Below are 21,834 nucleotides of genomic sequence, written 5' to 3' on the forward strand. Positions count from 1 at the left end.
GTCCTTTGGTCTTCAGGTGTGAAGGAAGCTGCTTTAGCCCACAGCTAAGATGTTTTCTACACGTGAAGTCTTCCTGCGCTGCCCGCTTCTAATGTAGGAAATACTTTGGTTAGCTTTCAGTTGGATTTCTCAGTTATCCGTGCCGAAAAGGGGGTGCATTTTCCACCTTACACCTTGTATAGACCACAAAGCCTCCGAGATCGTCCTTTCTGCCTGTGGGGAGGAACATTTTGCCTTTGCCACTAAGGCAGGGCTCTTCCCCGCACCCCGCTTTTCACTTCTGTGAGTGTGTTCCCCACAAGCAGGGGTCCTTTTGGGGTGGGTGATGAGTCTCGTTTGGGAGAAACCTAAGCCGTGACCCCGGTCTTGACACAACAAAAAACACCCAAGGCCGAGCACAGCTCCAAACTGCCGAAGGGCTCACTCTTGCTCTGCTGAGGGCAGACGGTGGGGAGCGTGTGCAGGAAGCTGCAAATCCCCACGGGGATGTAAAGAATTACTGTCCATGGATTGTTCTAGAGACCATTTCTATCAGAAATGCCAGGGAAGCTCACCCCATGTTCCAGCCCTTCTGGGTAACTGGGAGTCATGTTAAGTCTCTCCAGATGATGGAGAGGTACCCACCGTGATCCTTCACGCAAGCTCGTGGGTTCTGGTGTGAGTCTGGGGGTCTTAAAGGGGTGAGCACAGGTCAGAATCCCACCCAGTTCCCCTGAAGGAGGGGTGTCACTGCGCTCTCTCCACATGTGCTGGCTGGCTTAGGGCTGCGTTCCGTGGCCCCGGGCTGAGGGGGCTTCTCTGGGGGCCTCTCTTGTGGGCCCACAGTGAAGGTCCGGGGAGAACAGCTCTTGAACCACCCACGTTCTCTCCTTAGTCACACATGCACCATGTGCCTGCTGCGTGCCAGGTGATGGGCGTGCATTTTACCCGGCTGGTCTTCCGCCCACCCCTCCTGAGGAATATGCCCCGCAGAAGCCAGAGTGATCTTTTCAAACAAGAATCACAACATGTCACCCACTGCCTCACACCCCCAGGGAGCCGCCAGTCTCGCCAGAATAACAGCTGAGGTCTGTGCCTGGGTTGAGGGCCACTCTGACCATCCTCCTCCTCTTCCGTCCCCACCTCACTGGGCTCCTCGCTGCTCCTCACATGGGCCAGGAGAGCTCCTGCCTCAGGGCCTTTGCTCTCGCGGTTCCCTCTGCCCGGACTGCTTCCCCCAAATTCCAAATGGCTCCCTCTCCCTTGTCTCCCTCAAGGCTTCCTGCAAACGTCACCATGTTGGGGAGGCCACCGCTGCCACCCCATTTCAAGTGCCAGCTGCAGCGTCTGCCCGGGCGCACTTCTGCAGCCACGCAAGGCAGTGTGTGCTTCATGGTCCCGCCCAGGATCAGGGCTGTGGGGCAGAACCTTGCCAGAGGGTCCTGGAAGACCCGGCGGCTTTCCTCACCCCCAGGTGACCACACGGATCAGCCGATCCCGCTCAGGAGGAGAGATGCTGGGTGGCCCGCGTGGGGGCCCAGGTAGGTGCAGTGTGTCCTGTGCAGCTGGGATTCATATTCTGGAAGCGGTCAGAGGATACGGTTCTGCCTGTTCCTTCTCAACACTCTCTGCACTGACGCTACTAGGTTTCTCAGGTGCTGAGAAATGAACTCTGGCCACGTCAATGCTGTCTGCTTCATGCAATCTTTTTTTTTAAATTTTTTACAAAGTTGACTGGCATGTTTCCCATTTTTAAGGGACTTCTTTAAAGCCTTTCGAGGGACTTTAAAGGCCAATGGGAAAAGAGGAACCAGTTTTCCTCTTTACTGTGCTATTTAGAGGTTTATTTCCTGGTCATCATCATATATTCTTCAGGAAAAGGAGGGTATAAAATATTCTTCCTTTTCTTCTTCAGCTGTCTTCAGTGTTACTAAGAGAGGTCCCATTTGGCTTCTGCTTTGGTTGTTGCTAAACAGAAATTCAGGCAAAACCATCGAGGCTTCCAGGAACCCACCCTGACGGCCGAGGCTGTGTTCCCCCTGCTAGAACCTTCTGGAGGTGAGGGCCCCAGCCATGGCTCACAAGGCATGTGAACCTGTGGTGTCAGGAGCTCCAGACTCTTCCGAAACAATTTCTCAAGGTTATTTCAAATAAGCTTTAAGAGTCTTTTCCAAAAACTGTCTGTGAGAAAAATTCTTGGTACCTGCCGGCCATCTCCTGGCAACTGCTGTGTGTCCCCCGGGGCCGTAATTAACAGTGAGGCAGGAGGAGGGTGCCATTCGCACTTAAAACCCTGCAACGCTGAGAAACCAGGGCAAACCTAAGGCAGCACTTCACAGAAAAAGCAGCAGCTTCAAGTTCTCCCAAAGGAACACATCAAATGTCATGTCGATACTCTGGAATGCATCGTCTCGGGTCCCGCCTTTTCCCGGGAACCTGGGACCAACCTCCGCGCCTGCCTGCCCGGGGCAGGAGGGTCCCCACCCCCCCACTGGCTCTGAAGGACTGGTTTCTTTCTGCATCTCATTCCCTTGTCCGCGGGCCTTCCAGTTCTGAGTCCCCATCTCAGCCAGCGTGGGAAACTTACAGGCTGACCAGCAGGGCGCTGAGTGGGACAACGGACACACATCAGGCAAGTTTCCATTCTTTCCAGGCTCACGAAGCAGACGGCAAGGCCGGCTCAGGGAAATCTCAACAACTGACCCAAACCACTGACTAAATGTCTTTTTTTTTTTTTTTTGATGAACCTTTGTGACATGTAGTTGTGGTTTGGAGCTAACTGATCTGCGCTTATTAATAAGTAGCCAATTTTGGTGATTCATGAGTGTCTACTTTTCCCCAACAAGAGTTCAAGCTCCAGGAGGGAAGGGGAGGGACAGAGTGCAAGGTCTTCAGAGCCCTCTGTGCTCCCCTGAAACGCCCAGCAGAGTCCTGCTCAGGGGCGGCTGCGAGAGGGTAACATTGTTTTCTATCTGATCAAGTGGAACAGATGTTTGTCTCATCTCTTGCTTCCCTCTTCCGGAGCTGACACCAGGGAGAGTAAAGAAGTTTTAGAGGAAAAAGGGATGAATAAGCACGAGGCAAAATGTGGTGTGAAACAGGGTAGTCGAAAATTCTCTTTAAAACCCTCAGTATCACTTAGGAAAGCATCCTAACCAAGGTTCAGTTATTCCAACTGCGTCACCCAGTCTGTGGAGTAACCAGGATGCTGGCTGCCCTGCCTGCCCCACACCCGGGTTGGGCCCTGGTGCTCTTCACTGGGCCACTTTCACTAGGAGACCAGGAAGGTCGGGGGGCGGAGAATGACAGCCGATTACAGGTGTTTGTTCTGGCTCCTGCATCAGGCCTCACACACATCTGTGGTCTGGAGACACCTGGACCCCTTAAAGCAACAGCCAGACTCCTTCCTGCCTGCATTTCTACTGCAATCCTGTTGCATATGACGTAAGAAAGAAAATTATGCATCATTCTTTAAAGAAATTACAGCCCATTATAGATAGAAGAAACACACACAAGACAAAGCCTTCCTTCCACGTGCTGAGAAAAATCAAGAAGTGAGATAAGTTAAAGGGAGCTGGACCGAGGATGGAAATATCACAGAATTGCCTTCGAGTGGGACAGTGGTTCTCAGCACTGCTTAGTTTTTAAAGGAAAGTCCCCATGCCCAGACCAAAAAATCCAAATCTCTGGTGGAGGGACCATCTGGATGGAATGGCTTCAAGGGTGACCCAGTGCACAGCTGAGCCAGCACCACCGGGTTCGGGTATGGGATTATGGGTTAAAAAAATTCCTATGGATGCTTTATCATCTTTCCAAGAAGATACATTTTAAGTTTTTAAAGAAGTGTCATATGTACAGGGGTCAGGCTGAGCCGGCGGGTGGCATGGGAGGGAGGGAGGGGCTGGGTCTCACAGCCCCTGCGGGGTGGTCGGTGGTTCTCAGGCCAGGTGGCAACGTGGTTCAGATGCAGTCCGGCGCGCTGTGGGCAGAGTGGGTGGCCCCGAGCTCTTGAACGGACAGCAACATCAGAGAACTTGTATTTGGGGGACACTTGTGGATGGCCTGAGTATAGTTCTGGGCTGTCCTGCTCTGTAGCCGTGGCTCTGACGTCTGGGACGGTCCCCACAGGCGGGGTGTCTGGCCAGCATCTCATGGGTAGTGGCCCCGTTTGCACGCCCCCCCAAGAGACGGGCCAACGCAGACGGAGGGGACTCCAGGACAAGAGGAGGAGCCAGGAGGCACAAGTTCCACGTGGAAACAGGAGGGAAGAGGGTGGCACAGGACGGAGTGAGGAAAAACCCAGACTGGTGGGGTGGTGAGGGGACCGCCCAGGGGACGTCTGTGGAGGGCTCCTACGTGCCAGCCGCTATCCTCAGCCCCTTACACATACTAACTTGTTGAGCCTTCCGAATGCCCTTCAGTTCGTATTATTGGGTACTATGTAGAAGGTACTGCTGTTAATCCATTTTACAGAATCGGACTATGGGCTGCAGAGCAACATGAACTTGACCGAGGCCACAGGCTGGACAAAGAGGACACCAGAGCCTGGCCCTCTGATAGGACACATCCCCCTTGCAGCTGGGGAGGCTGGCTCCAGGCTGGAACTGGAAGGTTCTGGCCAGTGTTGAGCATGGGGTCAGTGGGATCTGAGGAGGGAGCGAGGGCAGGCCAGCCCCCACCGTATCCAGCACCAAGGGAGGAAACTACAAACCCCGGGACACGAAGGGTGGCCCGAGGCTTGCTGACGGCTCCGCCTTCTGTCTCCACTCCAGTACTCGGGGCCCGGATCCTGCTGTGTTCCTAGCACCCCCAGAATGTTGAAGCCCCTCGCGGCCTTGGGACAGCCCCCTGGAGCCCTGGAGCTTGACCCACCCGGGCACCTGGGAGCATCTGACGTGTGTCTGTTGACTATATGAAGTCGGCGCATACTCTGGGCTTCAGTTCCCTTATCTGTTCGATGTTGCCGGTTAGAAGGATTCTGTAGCTACAGCTGCTAGGTGACCCCACAGACCTTCACGGTCCCACGGGCGTACAGGCCAACAAACGCAGACACTGCCACCGTGACAGGAATGAGCAGAGCCCACAGTGTCACACAGCGTGCGCTGGGAGCCCCGGTTCCTGCGGTCCTGTCAGCGTCGTTCCCAAACCCCACTCCTATCTCATGAAGACTTCCTGAAGGACCACAAAGAGGGAGAAATAGCTTTCCCCAGCAGGCTCGGTTCCAAAAGACACACTGAGACAGTGTTCACTTCTCTCCTCCCAGAGAGGCTGCACGGGTTGTTTAAACTGAAAAACTCCCTTCTCACTGGCTGGTCAGGAGCTCTGTGACCAAGGTCACCAACAACCAGTGTTAGGTGACAAACTACCCGGGGCAGCGGGGGCTGAGGGAAGCGGTCACCCTCTGAGCCTGGGATGCTGTCCTGACACGCGTGCTGACCTCACAGCGAGGAGGAGAAGAGGGTGGAGGGGCTGAGGCTGGTGCCCCGGGTCGCTCCTCATCGCTGGTGCAGCTTATCAGAATGTGAGGGGCTGGACGTGGGGTCTCCTGAAGCCCCTTCTAGCTTCACGTTCTACGATGCCCTTGGCTGGTTTCAGCAAATTAATGAGGAAGGAGAATACATACTAAGTGCTATCCAGCAAAACCTTATTCAGACCACTTTTACAGGGAGGGAGGGGGGGAAAGAGGGAGACATATCGAATGAATCTGTGAAGTGACCACCCTCATCGAACAGGGAAAACCTTTCATCTTTGGGGGGTTAGAGTCAGTTCCACCTTGTGCTGTTTCTGGCGACTGACTTGATGGCTTACCGCCCAGCAAATGGCCGTGACGGGGTCACTGCAGAAGGGCTAGGACACCTGCCGTCGGGGTTCTTAGCAAGCGAGAGCTGGGTGCAGCTTCCTCCTCGACGCAAAGGCTGCTGGGCTATCTGGCTGTGTAGCATCCACACGCCAGGTTCACTTTGCGGCCAATGTGTAACACATCTGCAGCCTCACGAGGACACTTACTGGCCACCAGAATGACCCAGTGATCCCAGGCAGGGTCTTCTGCGAACTTTAAACAGCGATTTTGTTGTAGAAAAGAATGACGAGTCTTTTTCGTCAGGTAGGTGAGCACAATAACCCTTTCCAAGAGTGCACCCTCCTGGGCGTGCAGATGCAGGTCTGCCATTCTTGCACAGTAGCTGCAGCGGTGGCAGCAGCCTGACACCGACTCAGGCTAATCTGGTTTAGGTTCCAAATATGACCTACATGAAAAGTGGCAGAGTCTGATGGGGCCTGGTGAGGAATTTCCTTCCACTTGCTCTAAACCCTGGAGCCTTTACAATCCAGCCTATTGTGAAGGAGGAATTGCTTCCGACCAGATCTGGAGAAATCAGATGTGTTTATGCAGGGCTAACAAATAAACAAAGATCTGTGCTCCCTCTGCTGGCTCCCGACAGCAACATTAAAGCAGAAAGCCATCTTCAGCAAACGCGGTCAATTCACGTTTCCGGAGAAGGACCCCTCATTTAACCTGGTTTTAGGCATTCTTTGAGAAAAACCCATCTTTGTCAACTTCTGAGCAAGGTACTTGAAAATGCTTACAATCAGACATCAAAGTACACGTGCCAATAGTCCTCCACTCCCAAATTGCTAGCTGTGACTGTAATAGTGATTTGGGGATTCATTTATCAACAGACATAAGTGGATTCCTCCAAGACTTTAAGGTCCAGACACGATCTTTTTTTTTTTTTTTTTTTAAAGGATTTTCTATTTTATTTATTTATTTATTTATTTATTTTTGGCTGTGTTGGGTCTTCGGTTCGTGCGAGGGCTTTCTCCAGTTGCGGCAAGCGGGGGCCACTCTTCATCGCGGTGCGGGGACCGCTCTTCATCGCGGTGCGCGGGCCTTTCTCTATCGCGGCCCCTCCCGTCGCGGGGCACAGGCTCCAGACGCGCAGGCTCAGCAATTGTGGCTCACGGGCCCAGCTGCTCCGTGGCATGTGGGATCTTCCCAGACCAGGGCTCGAACCCGTGTCCCCTGCATTAGCAGGCAGATTCTCAACCACTGCGCCACCAGGGAAGCCCCAGACACGATCTTTAAAGCAGTTCTGGAAAAAAAAATCTCAAGTCCAAGCTAAAGTCCCTCTTTTTTTTTTTTTCTCCTTTAGTTTATAAGAGCAGCTTCCAAAAAGTAAAGATTTGTACTATTTATAGCCTTTCCGATAATGTCAAGCATTAGACTTGATTTTCCAAATCATTAGCATGCAGAAGAATGACCTCATGGTGAACAGATGCACTTGGCTATGAGCTGCAGTGATTACATCAGTCCCTCCCCTTCCAGTTAACTCTTTAAAGGCCTCTCTGCCCACCCCCTTGCCTGGAAGCATGATTGAAAACACAAACTTAGTCTCTCACCCCAGTGTATGTGTGTGTGTGTCTGTGTGTGTGTGTGAAATGCACATATAAATACACACATAAAACATAGATATGTACTTATGTGTGTGTGTGTGTTCACTGCAGCCCGTATTTTATCACTGGCCACCTTTTAGAAATTGCTGGTCAATAAGGAAGGAGTCAAAAGAGATGCAAACTACAGAGCTGGGTGGAAAGTCAGCTCAAATACCTTTTATGCTCTGGGCATTATCAACATGAGTAATGGGCAGAAGAGATACAGGGCAGGAGGTGTTTAAAATAACATTTTTCTGACTGGGAAAATAGTTGTTTTGAATCTCTTTTAATAAGCTGAGCACCCACCTGTTAGCCTAACAATAGAAGATCCTACGTCCTGGTGTTGACAGTGAGTCCAGAGGCCCCTCTGGGCTGCCCTGCGTGACAGGCGGCAGTGCTGAGGTAGGGGAGCCTGGGAAGAAGGGGAGGCATTTCCCAGGGCACAGTGTGGGCCGAACACAGCGTTCAGGCCACTGTCCCTGTGCTTGACCACAAGGCCCTGTTGCAAGGACACAAAGAAGATCTGAGCCCCGAGTTCCTCAGACTGTGCCTGTGAGCGGGGGCCTGAGGCCCTGCTCTGAAGACACCGCTGCCGAGATGGTGTGATCGCATCCTAAGAGCGCTGTGGGAGCTTAAGCCGCTCAGGGTCAATTTTTCCAGCTGGCTTGTCGCTTGGAAGAGCAGACCTCACCTCAATTTCTTAGTTTAAGCTGCCTGGCTCATCTGGGTTTGACTGTACTTGTCCCAGGAAAATAAAACACAGTGAAAAACGTTTTCATCCGTCAAAGTGGTAACCGACAGGGAATAGGGATTCCTCAAAAGCAAAACGGGTCTGAAAATGAGAATATGGTTCTGAAAGTGGGCCTGTAAATGGGACAGAAATGTACCCCTCAGATTCCTGGGCAAACCAAGTTCATTTCTAGCTCTTTCCTGATGGCTGTCGTGGGCAGATACGCAAAGCGTTGAAAGAGAACATTAAGCCCAGACTTATAATCGCGCTCGTGGGTTGGTGCTATATGCGTAGAAAATGTTATCACTCCATACGGAGTACCCTGAACCCTGCGTGTTATGACATGTGATACTGCTGTCAATAATTTGAAAAGAGGAAGGACTGGCGTTTGTCTTGATATCTCATCTTTGGTTTCATGTGCCTTTCATACAGGTTCCCATGCCCACTCTTAACGAGCTGTCAGAACCTTTATCTGTTCAGTGACATTCTTATAGCAGCCTGTCTCCAAATGGCAGGTCTTAAAAACCCCAAATCACTCCTAGAGACTCACTGAAGATGTTGCCTACACACGGACTCATTTGAACTGCTTTAAATAATTATGAACTTCTGGGAAAGAGCAAATTAATTTATATAGAGACTAAAATAGACATAGAAAATAAAGTTCCTCAATATTTGTTTCAATAACATCTTAATCAAGAGCCTTAAGAACATAACAGTTAAGAAGTGGAAACATCTAGTTATGACTTAATTTCTTTTAATTTTAAAAAACAAAAAGCCTTTTCGAGATTAAAAAACAACAACGCTGCACTAAAAACTTCAGTCCCAGTACTTCATGAGGATGGGAAAAAGCTGAATGAGATCTTTAAAAAACTAGCTTTGCTGTAGATCCTTCATGTTCTCTCACCTATAAATTAGAAGTGATTTTAAACCTCTAGCCAGACTGGGTATGAAATCTTCACTTCCCTTGAAACCGATTTTTGTTTTTTTTTGGTTTTAGATAGAATGTTGGCAGAGTGTATAAAAGAATTCAATTCACAGCTGTTCTACTTTTTTAATGTAAGAAACATTAATCAAAGCTTTAAGTTATAAGCTTTTCTCATGTTGCTTAGTATTCCAGTTCAACAGAGATCAATAGAGGCCATCCCTGTGTTTCTGGACGCCTCGCCGGGGAAGCAGAGGCGTGATTATGTTAATCTCGCGGCTCCCGCACCTCCGTGGCCGCTTATCTCCCAGGCCTTCTGCCTGCTGCTCCTGGCTCCGCGTGCGGGGCCAGCCTCTCCCTCTTATCTCCCGACAAAGCTCGGGGAGGCCAGGACTGGAGCCAGCGATGCTCAACAATGATGCATGGCTGATTTTATTTGTAAGTGATTTATTTCACCGAATTTAATTTTTTTCACTTTGTGTGTAAGATATTTGTTAACAAGTCAGGATGGGAGAAGCCAGGCAGCGATCAGAGGCAACTGACACAGGGCAGAAATCTATTAGGCCCTCTAACAGTTGTGCCCGCCCTAGCGGAAGAGAAGGAAGCCCCTCATCAAGGATTTCAACGTGCACTGACTCCATATCCTATTTGCTTTCTGGAAGGCAATTAATCTGTAATTACATACAGAAATTTACAAGTCATTCTACTCTTTGGGGAAAAAAAAACCCCACAGTAATCATATCATCAGTTTAAGTGCCAGCACATATTTTTTTTTCTTTCCTAAATTGGAAATATAAAAAGAGTAAAACCTAAAAACAACATTTTTTGAAAATTTCCACTGGCCTAATAAGTGAAAGTGATTGTGAGCCAGTGTCAGAGCAGGTCCACACCGGGTGCTGCTCTCGGCGGATGGTCCCTGGGACGCAGACAGCTCCAGAGAGAAAGCCAGCTCGCCGCACTGCTGTCACCATGGCCAGGGGACGCTGTCCTCCCATTGCTCCCGCGTTAATCCCTGACCCGAGCATCTCAGCAGCATAATCCCCATTAAGCGTCAGTGGCAACGGCTTCGACTGTGAGGAACTCTTTTTTGACAAGCAAGCACTGATTCGGGCATCGCTCTTAAACAACCCACACCCCCAAGTGAACCGGAGCACATGACTGAGAACAAGTTCATTAACCTCGCTGGATGCGGAGGTTAACAGGATGGCGGGAGAAAAGGACGGGGCGAACAGCTTGGATACAAAACAAATGAGAATGAATGTCATCACTCCTTTTGATATTCATTAGTGGATTCAGGGGGAGAATGCGCTTCGTAAATTTGCGAGCATTTATCTGTGAAAAACAGGTGTACATCTGCGGCTCGAGCGTCTGGAGGGCATGAGGGGAGAATAAAGCGGCCACTCACCAGTTCCGCTGACGGAGTAGCTGGAAGACGGGGAGAAGACCTGGGCTGTGAAATCCTCAAACGTCATGACTTCGCGGTGGTTCTGGATTACTGCTTCGAGATACAGAGCTCTCTCCTCGTAGCTGCAGGAGTCGGTTAAGGAAACAAGTGCTCATGCAGAATGACACGCAGAACAGTGACAGAGTTCACTTTGTTTTAAATACAATCATGCATCTTTTACCCTTGTGTGGGAAGAGGTACCTTGCAAGTTCGTAAACATCCTGTTGGAGAATTAAATATTAGTCGTAATTCATGAGAACATTCCAATTTGGAGGCCTAAGTTTCCCTTAGATTTCAACTGCACCCAAACTAGTATCACTGAAAAAATATATAAACCAATACTTCCAGAATCACAGCAAAAGGTCATCAACTGGATTGGAAGAAACGAAAACAGAGACATTGGTAGTGGCCTCTTCCCTTTCCACCCACAACCGTGGGACAGCGCTGGACCGCCCCTTCTTAGTTCTGTGGACGAAACGTTCTTCTCAGCCTACAGATAAAATGAATCGATACTCCAAGCAAGAATTGGTGATACACACTTAAAAAATAAGACCACTGGGCAGAGGGGAGGCCAGGAAGTTATGCTCTGAAGGGCACCAGAGCCTCAAGCCGAGATAAGCCACGAGCATTTAGAAAATAAGAATAAGTGGGGAGAATCTAGCAGGGAGCGCACAATGCAATATTAAAAAAGAAGACTATTGCCTTTTAATTAAAACTGCAGTCTGGAACACACGCATTCAAATGTGTAATCAAAAACCAGTCACCAATAAAACTTAGAAGCGTAACACGCTGAAGCAACTTTCCAGCTGTCTTAATAGGACCCCTGCGTGTGGCAGCCTTTCACGGGGCAGAAAGCAAATCTTCCCCTTTTGTGTGCGGCTTCTGTTTCCTCGGAAGGTGAATCACGCCTCCCAATAACAGGATAACGTCAGGACAATCTGACAGCGGATGGAGGTGCCGCACGTAGGGTTTTATGAATTAACACTCGGGGGAGTCGGCGTGATGTCTCATCCCCCCCTTCCTGTGATCAACGCAAAATTTAAGAGACGTGTTTTAGTCGTTTTGAAAATCGGGCTAATTCTCCAGGAACAGGGGGAATGCGGGTCACCGCCAGTTTATTATTTGCAGCTCCAGAAGGGCAAAAGTAATTCTAGCATTTCTCACCATATTTTCAAGCGATCTTTTCAAAATGGCCTCTTTTAACAATGTAAGTTGGGGAAAATTATGCCCTACCAATAAGCTGTCGATAAGCATGTGTTTTAAAAGAGGAGAATATTTTTCTGTTCTTTTGGCAGAGGATGCTCATGAGTTCCCCGGGATAGGCTCTTCCCCTCCTCCTCCTCCTTTAATTACATTCAGGGAAAGGTTTTCACCCTGGGAGGAGACCAGAGACATTCTAGGGCTGGCTGTGCAAACATGGTAGCCACGAGCCGTAGGTGCCTAGCTACACTGAAATTTAAATTAATAAATACAAAGAAATAGAAATTGGGTTCTTCTGTCCCACTCGCCATATTTCAAGCATGCACAGCCACGTGTGGCCAGGGGCCACCGGCCTGGATTGTGCAGACACAGGACACACCCATCGCTGGGGAAAGCTTTCCTGGGCTGCGCTATTCCAGAATTTCTCTGCAGGCTGGCTCTATGCAACTTTTAAAGAGGAACATGAGTTTAAAGGTTCAAAAGTGGCCCCTCTGATGATATATGACGGTTTACAGAGATGGTCACAGCATCCTGAGGCCTGGCTGCATGAGCCTGCATGGCGGGCTGAACTCCGGGTGACTCGCCTTCCCGGACAGGCTGCCCAGGCCTGGAGGGACCCGCTAATGCCATTCACGTCTCATTATGAACACGCTTATTCTGCACAGCACTTGGCTGTCACTGAGTGCGGCCCTCCGAGCCGCTGGGCCGCGAACAGCAGGACGCTAGGCCTGGCCGGCCGGCTGGCGGACAGGCACCGTGACACTGAGCTGGCACGTGCGGGCCCAGCAGGGGCCAAGCCAGGCGTGACAAATTACTCAAAAAGCTGAGCTCAACTTACGGCTGACGACCACCTGAGCCTGTGGCCCTGTCAGCGCCCCTTCCTGGCCCCCTCTTGGTGCAGCCTGCTCTCGGCCTCTGCAGGCCCGTCCTGCTGGGTCCCGAGGCCCCGCTGCGCCCAGACACCCACACACAGTGCTCGGACGTGAGGACGCGCTGGGCTGAAGACACGGCGGAGGCCACACAGCTGGAGGGGCGGCCGCGACGCTGACCGAGCTCACCATCCACCACAAAGGGACGCCGTGTACACCACCACCTACAGGACCCGCAGGGTGGCCTGGCAGCCCCGTCCTGAGTGACACCTTCCTGTTGTCCATAAATTTGTCCCTGTCAAGGCTGAGAGATCTGGGTTCCCAAGGGCAAATCCAGCACTGGACTCTTGGGTTGATAATCCAGTTTTGAGATTCTCAGGTGCAATAAATATTTATGGTCTGACTCCTCAATGGAGGTACCATGGGAGACAGAGCACAGAAGGTGTGTCCAGAACAGGGTCCTTGAGGAAGAAGGGTTGCTTCCTAGAAGGTTCCCTGGCTGTCACGTGGAGCAGACACCCCCCACCCCAGGCTGGGCTACACTGTGCTGAACTGGGTGTCGTCTCTCAGACAAACATGTGTTAGGGAATGGGGTGAGACCAGGAGAGCATGAAATGCGTTTTCACTCACAGCCCAAGCCAGGGCATGTAAACGCCATGACAAAGAGAAAACAAACATCACCCCAACTCTAGCACCATTTAGAAACAGCCAAGGAGCTCATGCGTGCCAAAATCTTTTTTTTTTTTTTTTTTAAGTAGCTTTAAGAAAATGTAGCTCTGGGATCTTAACGGAATTTGTTAGTAGCACTACTAGTAAGGGCAACTAACCAGGAGCAGTGTCTTCCATCATTTTCTTACCTAACATCCTTAAGGCTTCAATGCTGGTTGCTTTCTATTCAAAAAGGCATTTATAATTTAGACATCAAAGGCTTTATAAGGTTTGTCTCTTCACGTGTAAGACATGTTAAGACATGAACTGAATGCTGAAGTAATGCCAGGCAGTGGATGATTAGTGACCTTTGACCGGAAGCAGGTGGCTACAGAGGCACCTGGTCACACATCCAATACCTGTTTCAATACCAGCCTTTGCCCTTCTGCTCTCAGCAAGTCCACTAACAAATGTGAAACTTATATTCTGTCCTGAATTATTACCTCATTAAATACCACACACAGTACTTTTTAAAGAGAAAATTTCCCCTTGATTCCTCAATTCAGAGAACATTCAAATTACTAACTAGAAATCCATCTCGGTTTCTGGATATTTTTGAGTTTTTTAGTGACCTACTCTGTCTACTCAATATTCCTCCACTTGAATAAAGAGGCCATATGTCTTCACTGGTTACATTTTCCCAAAAACCTCCAAGAGAACTTTCCTAAACCCTCAAGATAAACTCTGCTGGGTTGCAAGAGCCTGAGAATCCAAACCCAAGCCCCCAGATTTATTCTGATTATTATTTGTTTTAATTTTTAGCAATGACAGTAGCAGCATGACAGTGAGAAAGGAGCTTGCTCTTCGCAGGAGGATGGGCTGGAGCTTGAACCCCACCCGCCAACTCCTCCCCAGTCCCCAACCTCGGCTGCCTTCTGTGTACGGTGGGGACACTGACATCAGCTCTCGGGGCTGTGGAAAGATTAGATAGACTGGATAGAATCATCAGAGGAAGCACTGACCCAGGTGCCAGCACACAAGAGAACCATGATAAATGTGGATTGCCTGTTCCCTCTCATCCCCAATGTGGGTTTATGAGTTTGTCTTCCAGAAAGAACATGGTGGATAAACGAGGGGGTCTTCTGCATCAGGCTTTAGGCAACAGCCTCCTTTACACTAGACCCACGTGAGCTGGGGTGAGTCCTGTGGTCTCCATGTTACTGATCAAGAATGGATGCTCAAAGAGCTCAAGTGATTTCTCTAGAGTCACAGTTACTCAGGGGTGCAATTGGGACTAGAACTCGGGTCTTCTAACTTTACTGCTTTCAGCTAATATTGTAAATTCTAAAACACATAAATTCTAAGTTCATGATCCTATGCAAGGTTGGGAATTAAACTCCAAATGAGAATAAATCAACTGACTTAAATATATATGGGCATAAAAGTCAACCTATAACTGAAACTTGAGTACATAGGTTTAAGCTGCATTGATACCCACAGACCACGCTGACTTTATACATTCATAAAAATAACAATTATTACTTCAATTTTTGGCTTATTCAAAGCCAAAAAGTTATCTGGGAATAAATCTTGGGATAACTCCATTTATTTATTTATTTATTTAAATTCAAGGAGTAAAGAGAACTGTTTGAAAGAGGCTATGTTGCAGATGGTACTTTTTCCCAAATCTTGAAACCCTTCTTGCCTGGACCTTCTCTGTATTTCCTAAGAGTGGACAGGGCCTTGGAAGAGGGGGGCCTCTGGATGCCCACTGATAAATGTAGCTGCACGGTGGAATACTATACAGCACTGAAAATAAACTACAGGTCTGTGTATTAGCATGAATGAAACTCAAAACAACATTCAAGGAAAAAAGCAAGTTACTGAAGAACACACACGGTGAAACTCTATTTACATAAAATTTAAAAACAGGCAAAGTGAAACATTGCTGAGGGAAGCACACGTACGCAGTGAAACTCTAACCAGCGTTATCTCAGGGGCGGGGGTGGAGGTGGCACATGGGAGGGTCTCAAACACATCGGTTGGTGCACATGGGGGGGTAAATGTTATATGTTTTCTAGCATGTATAAAACAGTTCATAATAAAAATAAGCATCTGGTGACAAGGGAATATAGCACAAATCAAGTGGATCCTTTCTTACCCACTGGAAGGACAGAATGAGCTTCTTTAAGCCAAAGGGGGGGATATGAAAGGTGTGTTGGTTGTTAGGGATAATGATGGTAGAAAAGTCCATTTGATTCAGACACGGAGAAAGCAGAAAAAAGCCAGTGCCATTTTTAGTCAGTTTTTAAACATTAGCTAAAAATATTAGCTATTTTTGTTGTTGCTGTTTTTTGGCTGCAGTGCGTGGCTTGAGGGATCTCAGTTCCCTGACCAGGGACTGAACCCGGGCCATGGCAGTAAAAGTCCAGAATCCTAACCATTAGGCCACCAGGGAACTCCCTAGTTATTTTGATTAGTTCCAGAAATAGACCAAAATATTAGAGTTCAAAATTTTCAGAATGTCACGGAGAACTCTGACAGGTGGGATTTAAAGAGTTTGCGTCAAACACGGATACACACACCATTCAGGGGGCTGGGGGTACGACTGCGAAAAAAATATGTTTTCCTACAGAAATTCTTTGCTAGAATTGCTATGCACCAAGGATGACAGAATGGGCTGAACTAGAGAGTGGTCAATATCTTACAGATATGCGTGGACCCATGCGTATGATTTCTGCGTATTATCTCACTCTGCTTCGAAAACCTGATCTCGAGTGACTTGGCCCTTTCCAAAAAGCAAGTCCATCTTCACGCAGGTGTTTAACCGTTCAAGAAATGAGTACTGAGCGCCCACGTGAGCCCGGTGATGGGCATGCAACTGGGAGAAGGAGACAGATGCTGTCCCCGCCCTCGCCAAGCCTGCGTTCCAGCAGGGACAAGCCTGCAGGCTAAGGCCCACTGTCCTCACGTTAGTGCAGGTAGGACATAGGGACAAGAGGGGCAGGCTCTCTGAAGAGGTGGCAGGGGAGGGGGGATGATAAGAGCATTTCTGGTACCAGGAGTCAGGAGCTGGAAGGAGCGCAGGGAGTTTCAGGGGAAGGAGGTTGGAGCCACAAGGCAGCAGGAGGGGCGGGAGGTGCAGCTGAAAGGCTGGGTTGGGTCACTGGAGGCCTGCATGGTGTGAGGCACGGGAGCAGCAGTGTCTTCCCGAGGTGTTTTGCTCACCCTTAAAGATCTGCCACAAAGCACAGAGCTGATCTCCCTGTGCTATGCGGTTGCTTCCCACTAGCTATCTATTTTACATTTGGTAGTGTATATATGTCCATGCCACTCTCTCACTTCGTCACATCTTACCCTTCCCCCTCCCCATATCCTCAAGTCCATTCTCTAGTAGGTCTGTGTCTTTATTCCCGTCTTGCCACTAGGTTCTTCATGACCACCTAGAGGGGTGGGATAGGGAGGGTGGGACGGAGGGAGATGCAAGAGGGAAGAGATATGGGAACATATGTATATGTATAACTGATTCACTTTGTTATAAAGCAGAAACTAACACACCATTGTAAAGCAATTATACTCCAATAAAGATGTTAAAAAAAAAAAAAAAAAGATCTGCCAGCACTGAGGCAAGTCCAGAGCGCCCTCGAGGTTTGAAGAGGCTGAGGCTGACTTGCATCTCTATGTTCAAGCAATGGGCTTCTACAAACGTCTTAATATTTTAGACTTATTCTTCGCCTAATTTCAGAAGTGAATGACATATATATGTTGGGCAAGCGCAAATGTGAAATGACCGGAAACTCTGAGAACGGTCTTGACAGAGAACGGGTCAGGTTGGCTGATGGCCCTGACTTGGAGGGAAGAGGGTGTGGAGCAGAGGCAGGGGAGGAGGCAGCCTCCCCGGGTGACCACGGGAGGAAGAGGTACAGGTGAGAGGGTGGACACTCCTCACACAAGGACAGACCCCGGGCTCACAGAAACCCGGGGAGAAGGAGATGACTTGGGACAGCTGTGGATGCAGGAAAGTGCCCCTGAATATATCCACAGATATATTTTAAACCTAGGAAGACGATAAGCCCACAGTGGCAGACTCTGAGCTCTGAGAAGGAACGGCTAAGGATAGTTGACAAAACTAGGAAATGAATGAGCTGATGTCTTCTGTGGGGCCCACGAACAGGAGCTTTTGGAATAGATGCAGAGGATGATAATAACACATTTTCATTTCTCAGGTGATGTTTTGAGTATTGACCAAAGGATAAAGCTTTAAAATGCTACTGGTCTTAGGTATGACACCAAAAGCACAAGCAACCAAAATAAAAATAGGAAAATTAGACTTCATCAAAATAAAAACTTCTGTGCTTCAAAGGACTCTATCAAGAGAGTGAAGACACAACCCACAGAATGAGGGAATGTATTTGCAAGTCATTTACCCGATAAGCGTCTCATATTCAGAATATATAAAAATACTTATAACTCAATAATAAAATACAGCACAATTAAAACACGGGCAAATGATTTAAATAGACATTTCTCCAAAGAAGATATCTACATGACCGACAAACACATGAAAAGATGCTCAGCATCCTTTAGTCATCAGGGCAATGGAAATCAAACCACAGTGAGATAGCACCTCACACCTACTGGGATGGTTATGATCAAAAGGACAAGAATGAACAAGTGTTGGTGAGGATGCGGAGACACTGGAGGGAAAGTAAAAGGGTGCAGCCGCTGTAGAAAAGTTTGGAAGTTTCCCATAAACTTACACATATGATCTAGGAAATCCACTTCTAAGTATGTACCCAAGAGAACTGAAAATATACCTTCACACAAAAATGTGTACACAAATGTTCACAACAGTATTATTCGTAATAGCGCCTAAGTGGAAACAGCCCAATTGTCCATAAACTGACGACAATGTAATATTGTTCGTATATTCATAAAAAAGGAATAAAATACTGAACATGCTACAACATGAGTGAAACTTGAGAAGGGAACTATGTTACGCGAAAGAAGCCAGATACAAAAGGCCTCGCGTTGTGTGAACCCATTTCTATAAATGTCCAGAATAAGAAAACACACAGACAGAAAAGAAATTAGTGATCGCCAGGGATGGGGTCGGGGGGAGAAGGGGATGAGGAGTGACTACTGATGGGGATGGGGGCACAAAAATGCTCTGGAATCGGACAATCTGGTGAAGAGACTAAAAACCACTGAATTTTAGGGTATGTGAATTATACCTCAAAGAAAAACTGTCCCCCAAATGCCTCTGAGCACACGGTACATGCGATGCATTGTGGGGAAGGCCTTCTGATAAAAAGGTCCTCACTGACCACAATCCAGAACAAGTGGAAAGGTGGCCTGGCCATGCTAAAAGGCGGCGTTTATTCACGGAAGATCCCTGAACCGTGTGCCAGGGGTTCTTCTAGGAGTTGGAGAGACCAGGATCAAAAAGAGACAGTGTTGTCCCTCATGGTACCCACAGCTTATCTGAGAAGACAGCCACAAACTCATCACTCGCCAGGCGGGCAGGACCTGCGTAGGGCACAGGGACCCAGTGGGTGGAGGGTCTCCCTGAGGGCCTGTGGTGACGGCAGGAGCGCAGGGTCTCTAGCCCCTGGGAGAACCACCGCTGGAGGTTCTGCAACAGCAGCCAGGTGTACTCTGTACTTGAGAGGTCATGGGGCGGGGCGGTGGGGATGGAACAAGGGGAGGGACGTGTGTGGAAGGGCCCAGAGGAAGGGTGACTAGTCAGAAAGAGGGAGGAGATGCGGGCCTCTGGAGAGCAGAGGTGGAGGGGAGCGGAGGTGCCGTGGACCGCAGGATGCTCTGGTGGGCGTGGGGACACTCGCTCTGGCCAGACCGCGGGGCTGTGGCTTAGGTGCAGATGCTGATGCAGAGGATGGAGAGGGGACGGGAGTGTGCAGGGCCTGAAGGCGTCAGGGGAGCAGTACTGGGGAGGAGGCTCGGCCCAGGCCTGGGCTGGAGATGAACGGCCCCGAGTCACGGACTTGGAGCCGGTCCTGGAGGAGACCAGGGGAGGACGCACACTGGGAACTCCCTCCTCCCCACTTCGGAGTGTGGGCAGAGGCCAGCGAGCAGGAGCAGGACGAGGGCACGGAGGAGGGAACAACACGACGGGAGAGGGCGGGCAAGAGCCCGGGGCCATGCGTTTCTGGAGGGAGGGGCCTCCGCTCGCATCTCAGGTCTGCTCCCTTAACCTCTTCCCTGGTACCTGCCACCCGGAGGGAGGGAAGCTCCACAGGTGGGCTGGGCTGGCATTTGATAATCCGAAATAAATGGATGAAATTCCATAATAAATCAAGACAGGAGCAGGTGCCAGTTACAGCCTAAAGCCATACATCATTTTTACAAAGATTTTGTTTGCCTTTCAAATATAATGCAAATTTAAATTCTAGGACTCTTTAAGACCCCGAATAAATGAATCATTCAAAGTAAATGTCACAGCCTGGAAACAGATAAAGAGGACGACTTCACTGAACAATGTAGCCAAAGAGATAGATGTTTGGGAAAAGGAAATTAAACACATAAGATATTAGATTAGGTTTCAGACCCTAATGGTACACTCCTGGAGAGGAAACAGTGCACCACTGCTAAGAAAGGAGAAAAGACACATTTAACCAAGTTTAAGCATAATTCTGAGGAAATGACCAGAGTAAATGGAAATGGGGAAAAATAGATTTTCTTCAGGCTATTAAATTACAGACTTTTGGAGAAGGTCTGCTCTCATAGGCGTAGGGAAAGGAAGGTCTTGCTCTTAGGGTGGGAGGTGCTCCGAGGGTGCGAGGGACTGATGGACAGTTTCATTAGGAACGTTCACATCAGCTCTTCGCAGGGATCCATGTGGGAGGAGCACACCCTCAGTCACGCGCTCTCCATTTCCATCCTCCCCAGCGCCCCGTGCGTCTCACCTTCCGTAAACCACCAGGCAAGAAAGGGCCCTGTGACACCATCCCTCTAAGCCTCACCTCAGTAAAAACGTAAGTGATGAGAAAAACAGGCATTTGGCCTCTTCCCCATCTAGAGGCCGCACTGTTGAGTGAATGAGCAGAGACAGCAGAGACCCGACTGGCTGCTTCACTGGTGAAACGACCCAAGAAGTGACTGATCAGTACGGACCACAGTTGGCCAGGTTGATGCCAATAACTTGGTTTCTGGGTGGAAGGGAGTCAGTGTCACCTGAACTGTTTCTCTTTCACAGATTCTCACTCATCCCAGAGATACGGTGTGTTAGGAGCTAACAAATGTGCTCTCAACGTCAGTTACAGAAATGACCACTGCTGACAATTTGTTGGCGTTTAATATCCGCGAAGTTACAACCAAATGGAAAACAATTAGAAATGCGGAACTGTCTCTGTCTTAGACTCTCTTTGCGGCAAGGAATAAAAAGGGTCGACAATTAAATAGCAGTACACGTGGATTTTAAACTCTAACTTTATCATCGCTGACTGTAAGGGACAAGTTATTAAATAACATATGTGACAGGTATTATTTAGTGCAACGTAATTTCAACTAAATCATCCAATATTTAGTCCTCAACCACTCTCACTATGGAGAAGAAAGCCAGTCCCATGTGACCTATGGATTGGTTTCTATCCGGGTTGATTCTAAAAGTAAAATGGATTCATGATGATACATGATAGATAAGAGAACAAAATCAAAAAGGACAAAAAAAGTCTTCTGTGGCAGATATTCTGGTTACAATTTTCTTGAAATATTCTCAACTGTTGTCCATCACCAACCCACTGGGCCCAGATGAAGTCAGGGTGGGCTCAGGCAGAATTAAATGTTGCAGTCCCAAGTATCTGCACCAAGCTCTGTACAGATTTTCTTGAGTTTTCATTTCCAAAAACAATTTTGAGGAAATACTCCTTTTTATGATGTTTAAAAATTTTGAGCTGTATTTAAAAACAATAAATAAGACTGTATCTGAAAACAGAAAATAGTATTTCTATATTTCTGTGAAATAATTATAGCTTAATGGCATCTGAGTTTTCCAGGAAGATACTCATCTTAATACCAAATTATCAAATGACAAGAAGAAACTCCAAGAAAAGTTAGGGGTTTACCAAATGCAAGCGACCTGGAAACTGAGGACAGCAGCGCCTGTGAAGGGGGCAAAGTGGCCTCCCGGGGCCCATCCAGACCCAGTTCTAGTGGGTAAAACAGGGCGTCACTCACAGCACACCTGAGTGATAACCACAGCAGCTGACCCGTGCCTGAAACTCAATACACCCACAGGCTTATCACTTAGAGCGAAAAAATACTGCCCTAGTGATCGAAACCTAACGGAAATTTGGGGGAATTCTAATAACGCAAAGCTCCTCCGTGATCAGGAGTAGCAAAACTGTGTTTGCCACATAATATTAAAGCAACTAATTTCTGGCAATTAGAAACAGTGTGTGATGCCAGCGGCTCACATAGGTTACGCTAAGCGGACACAAGGGTTGAGTTGTCCTGCCAAGTGGCCCCGGACGCAGCCCTCTAAAGGGCTACTCATCTGTGGGCACGGCCGGGCCTGTCAATGGATCCGGGCCCCGAGCTGACCACAGGGGCCAGAGAAGCCTGGAGAACCCCAGCCTTGTTCGTTCTGTGA

The 21,834-nt window shown here is 48.7% G+C and overlaps 1 protein-coding gene across 2 annotated transcripts in view; it reads right to left on the minus strand.

The window, feature by feature from the left end:
* The window catches only part of RALGAPA2 (Ral GTPase activating protein catalytic subunit alpha 2), a 289,245-nt gene that overhangs the window by 10,753 nt on the left and 256,658 nt on the right, over positions 1-21,834 (minus strand). For both annotated transcript variants that reach the window (XM_057528489.1, XM_057528490.1), the window contains exon 38: positions 10,468-10,589. In XM_057528489.1, coding sequence (XP_057384472.1) covers positions 10,468-10,589 — 122 coding nt within the window. The remainder of the gene's footprint in view (positions 1-10,467; positions 10,590-21,834) is intronic.

This window comes from Balaenoptera acutorostrata, chromosome 15 (genome assembly GCF_949987535.1).
Source record: "Balaenoptera acutorostrata chromosome 15, mBalAcu1.1, whole genome shotgun sequence".
In the NCBI taxonomy this organism is placed as follows: domain Eukaryota; kingdom Metazoa; phylum Chordata; class Mammalia; order Artiodactyla; family Balaenopteridae; genus Balaenoptera; species Balaenoptera acutorostrata.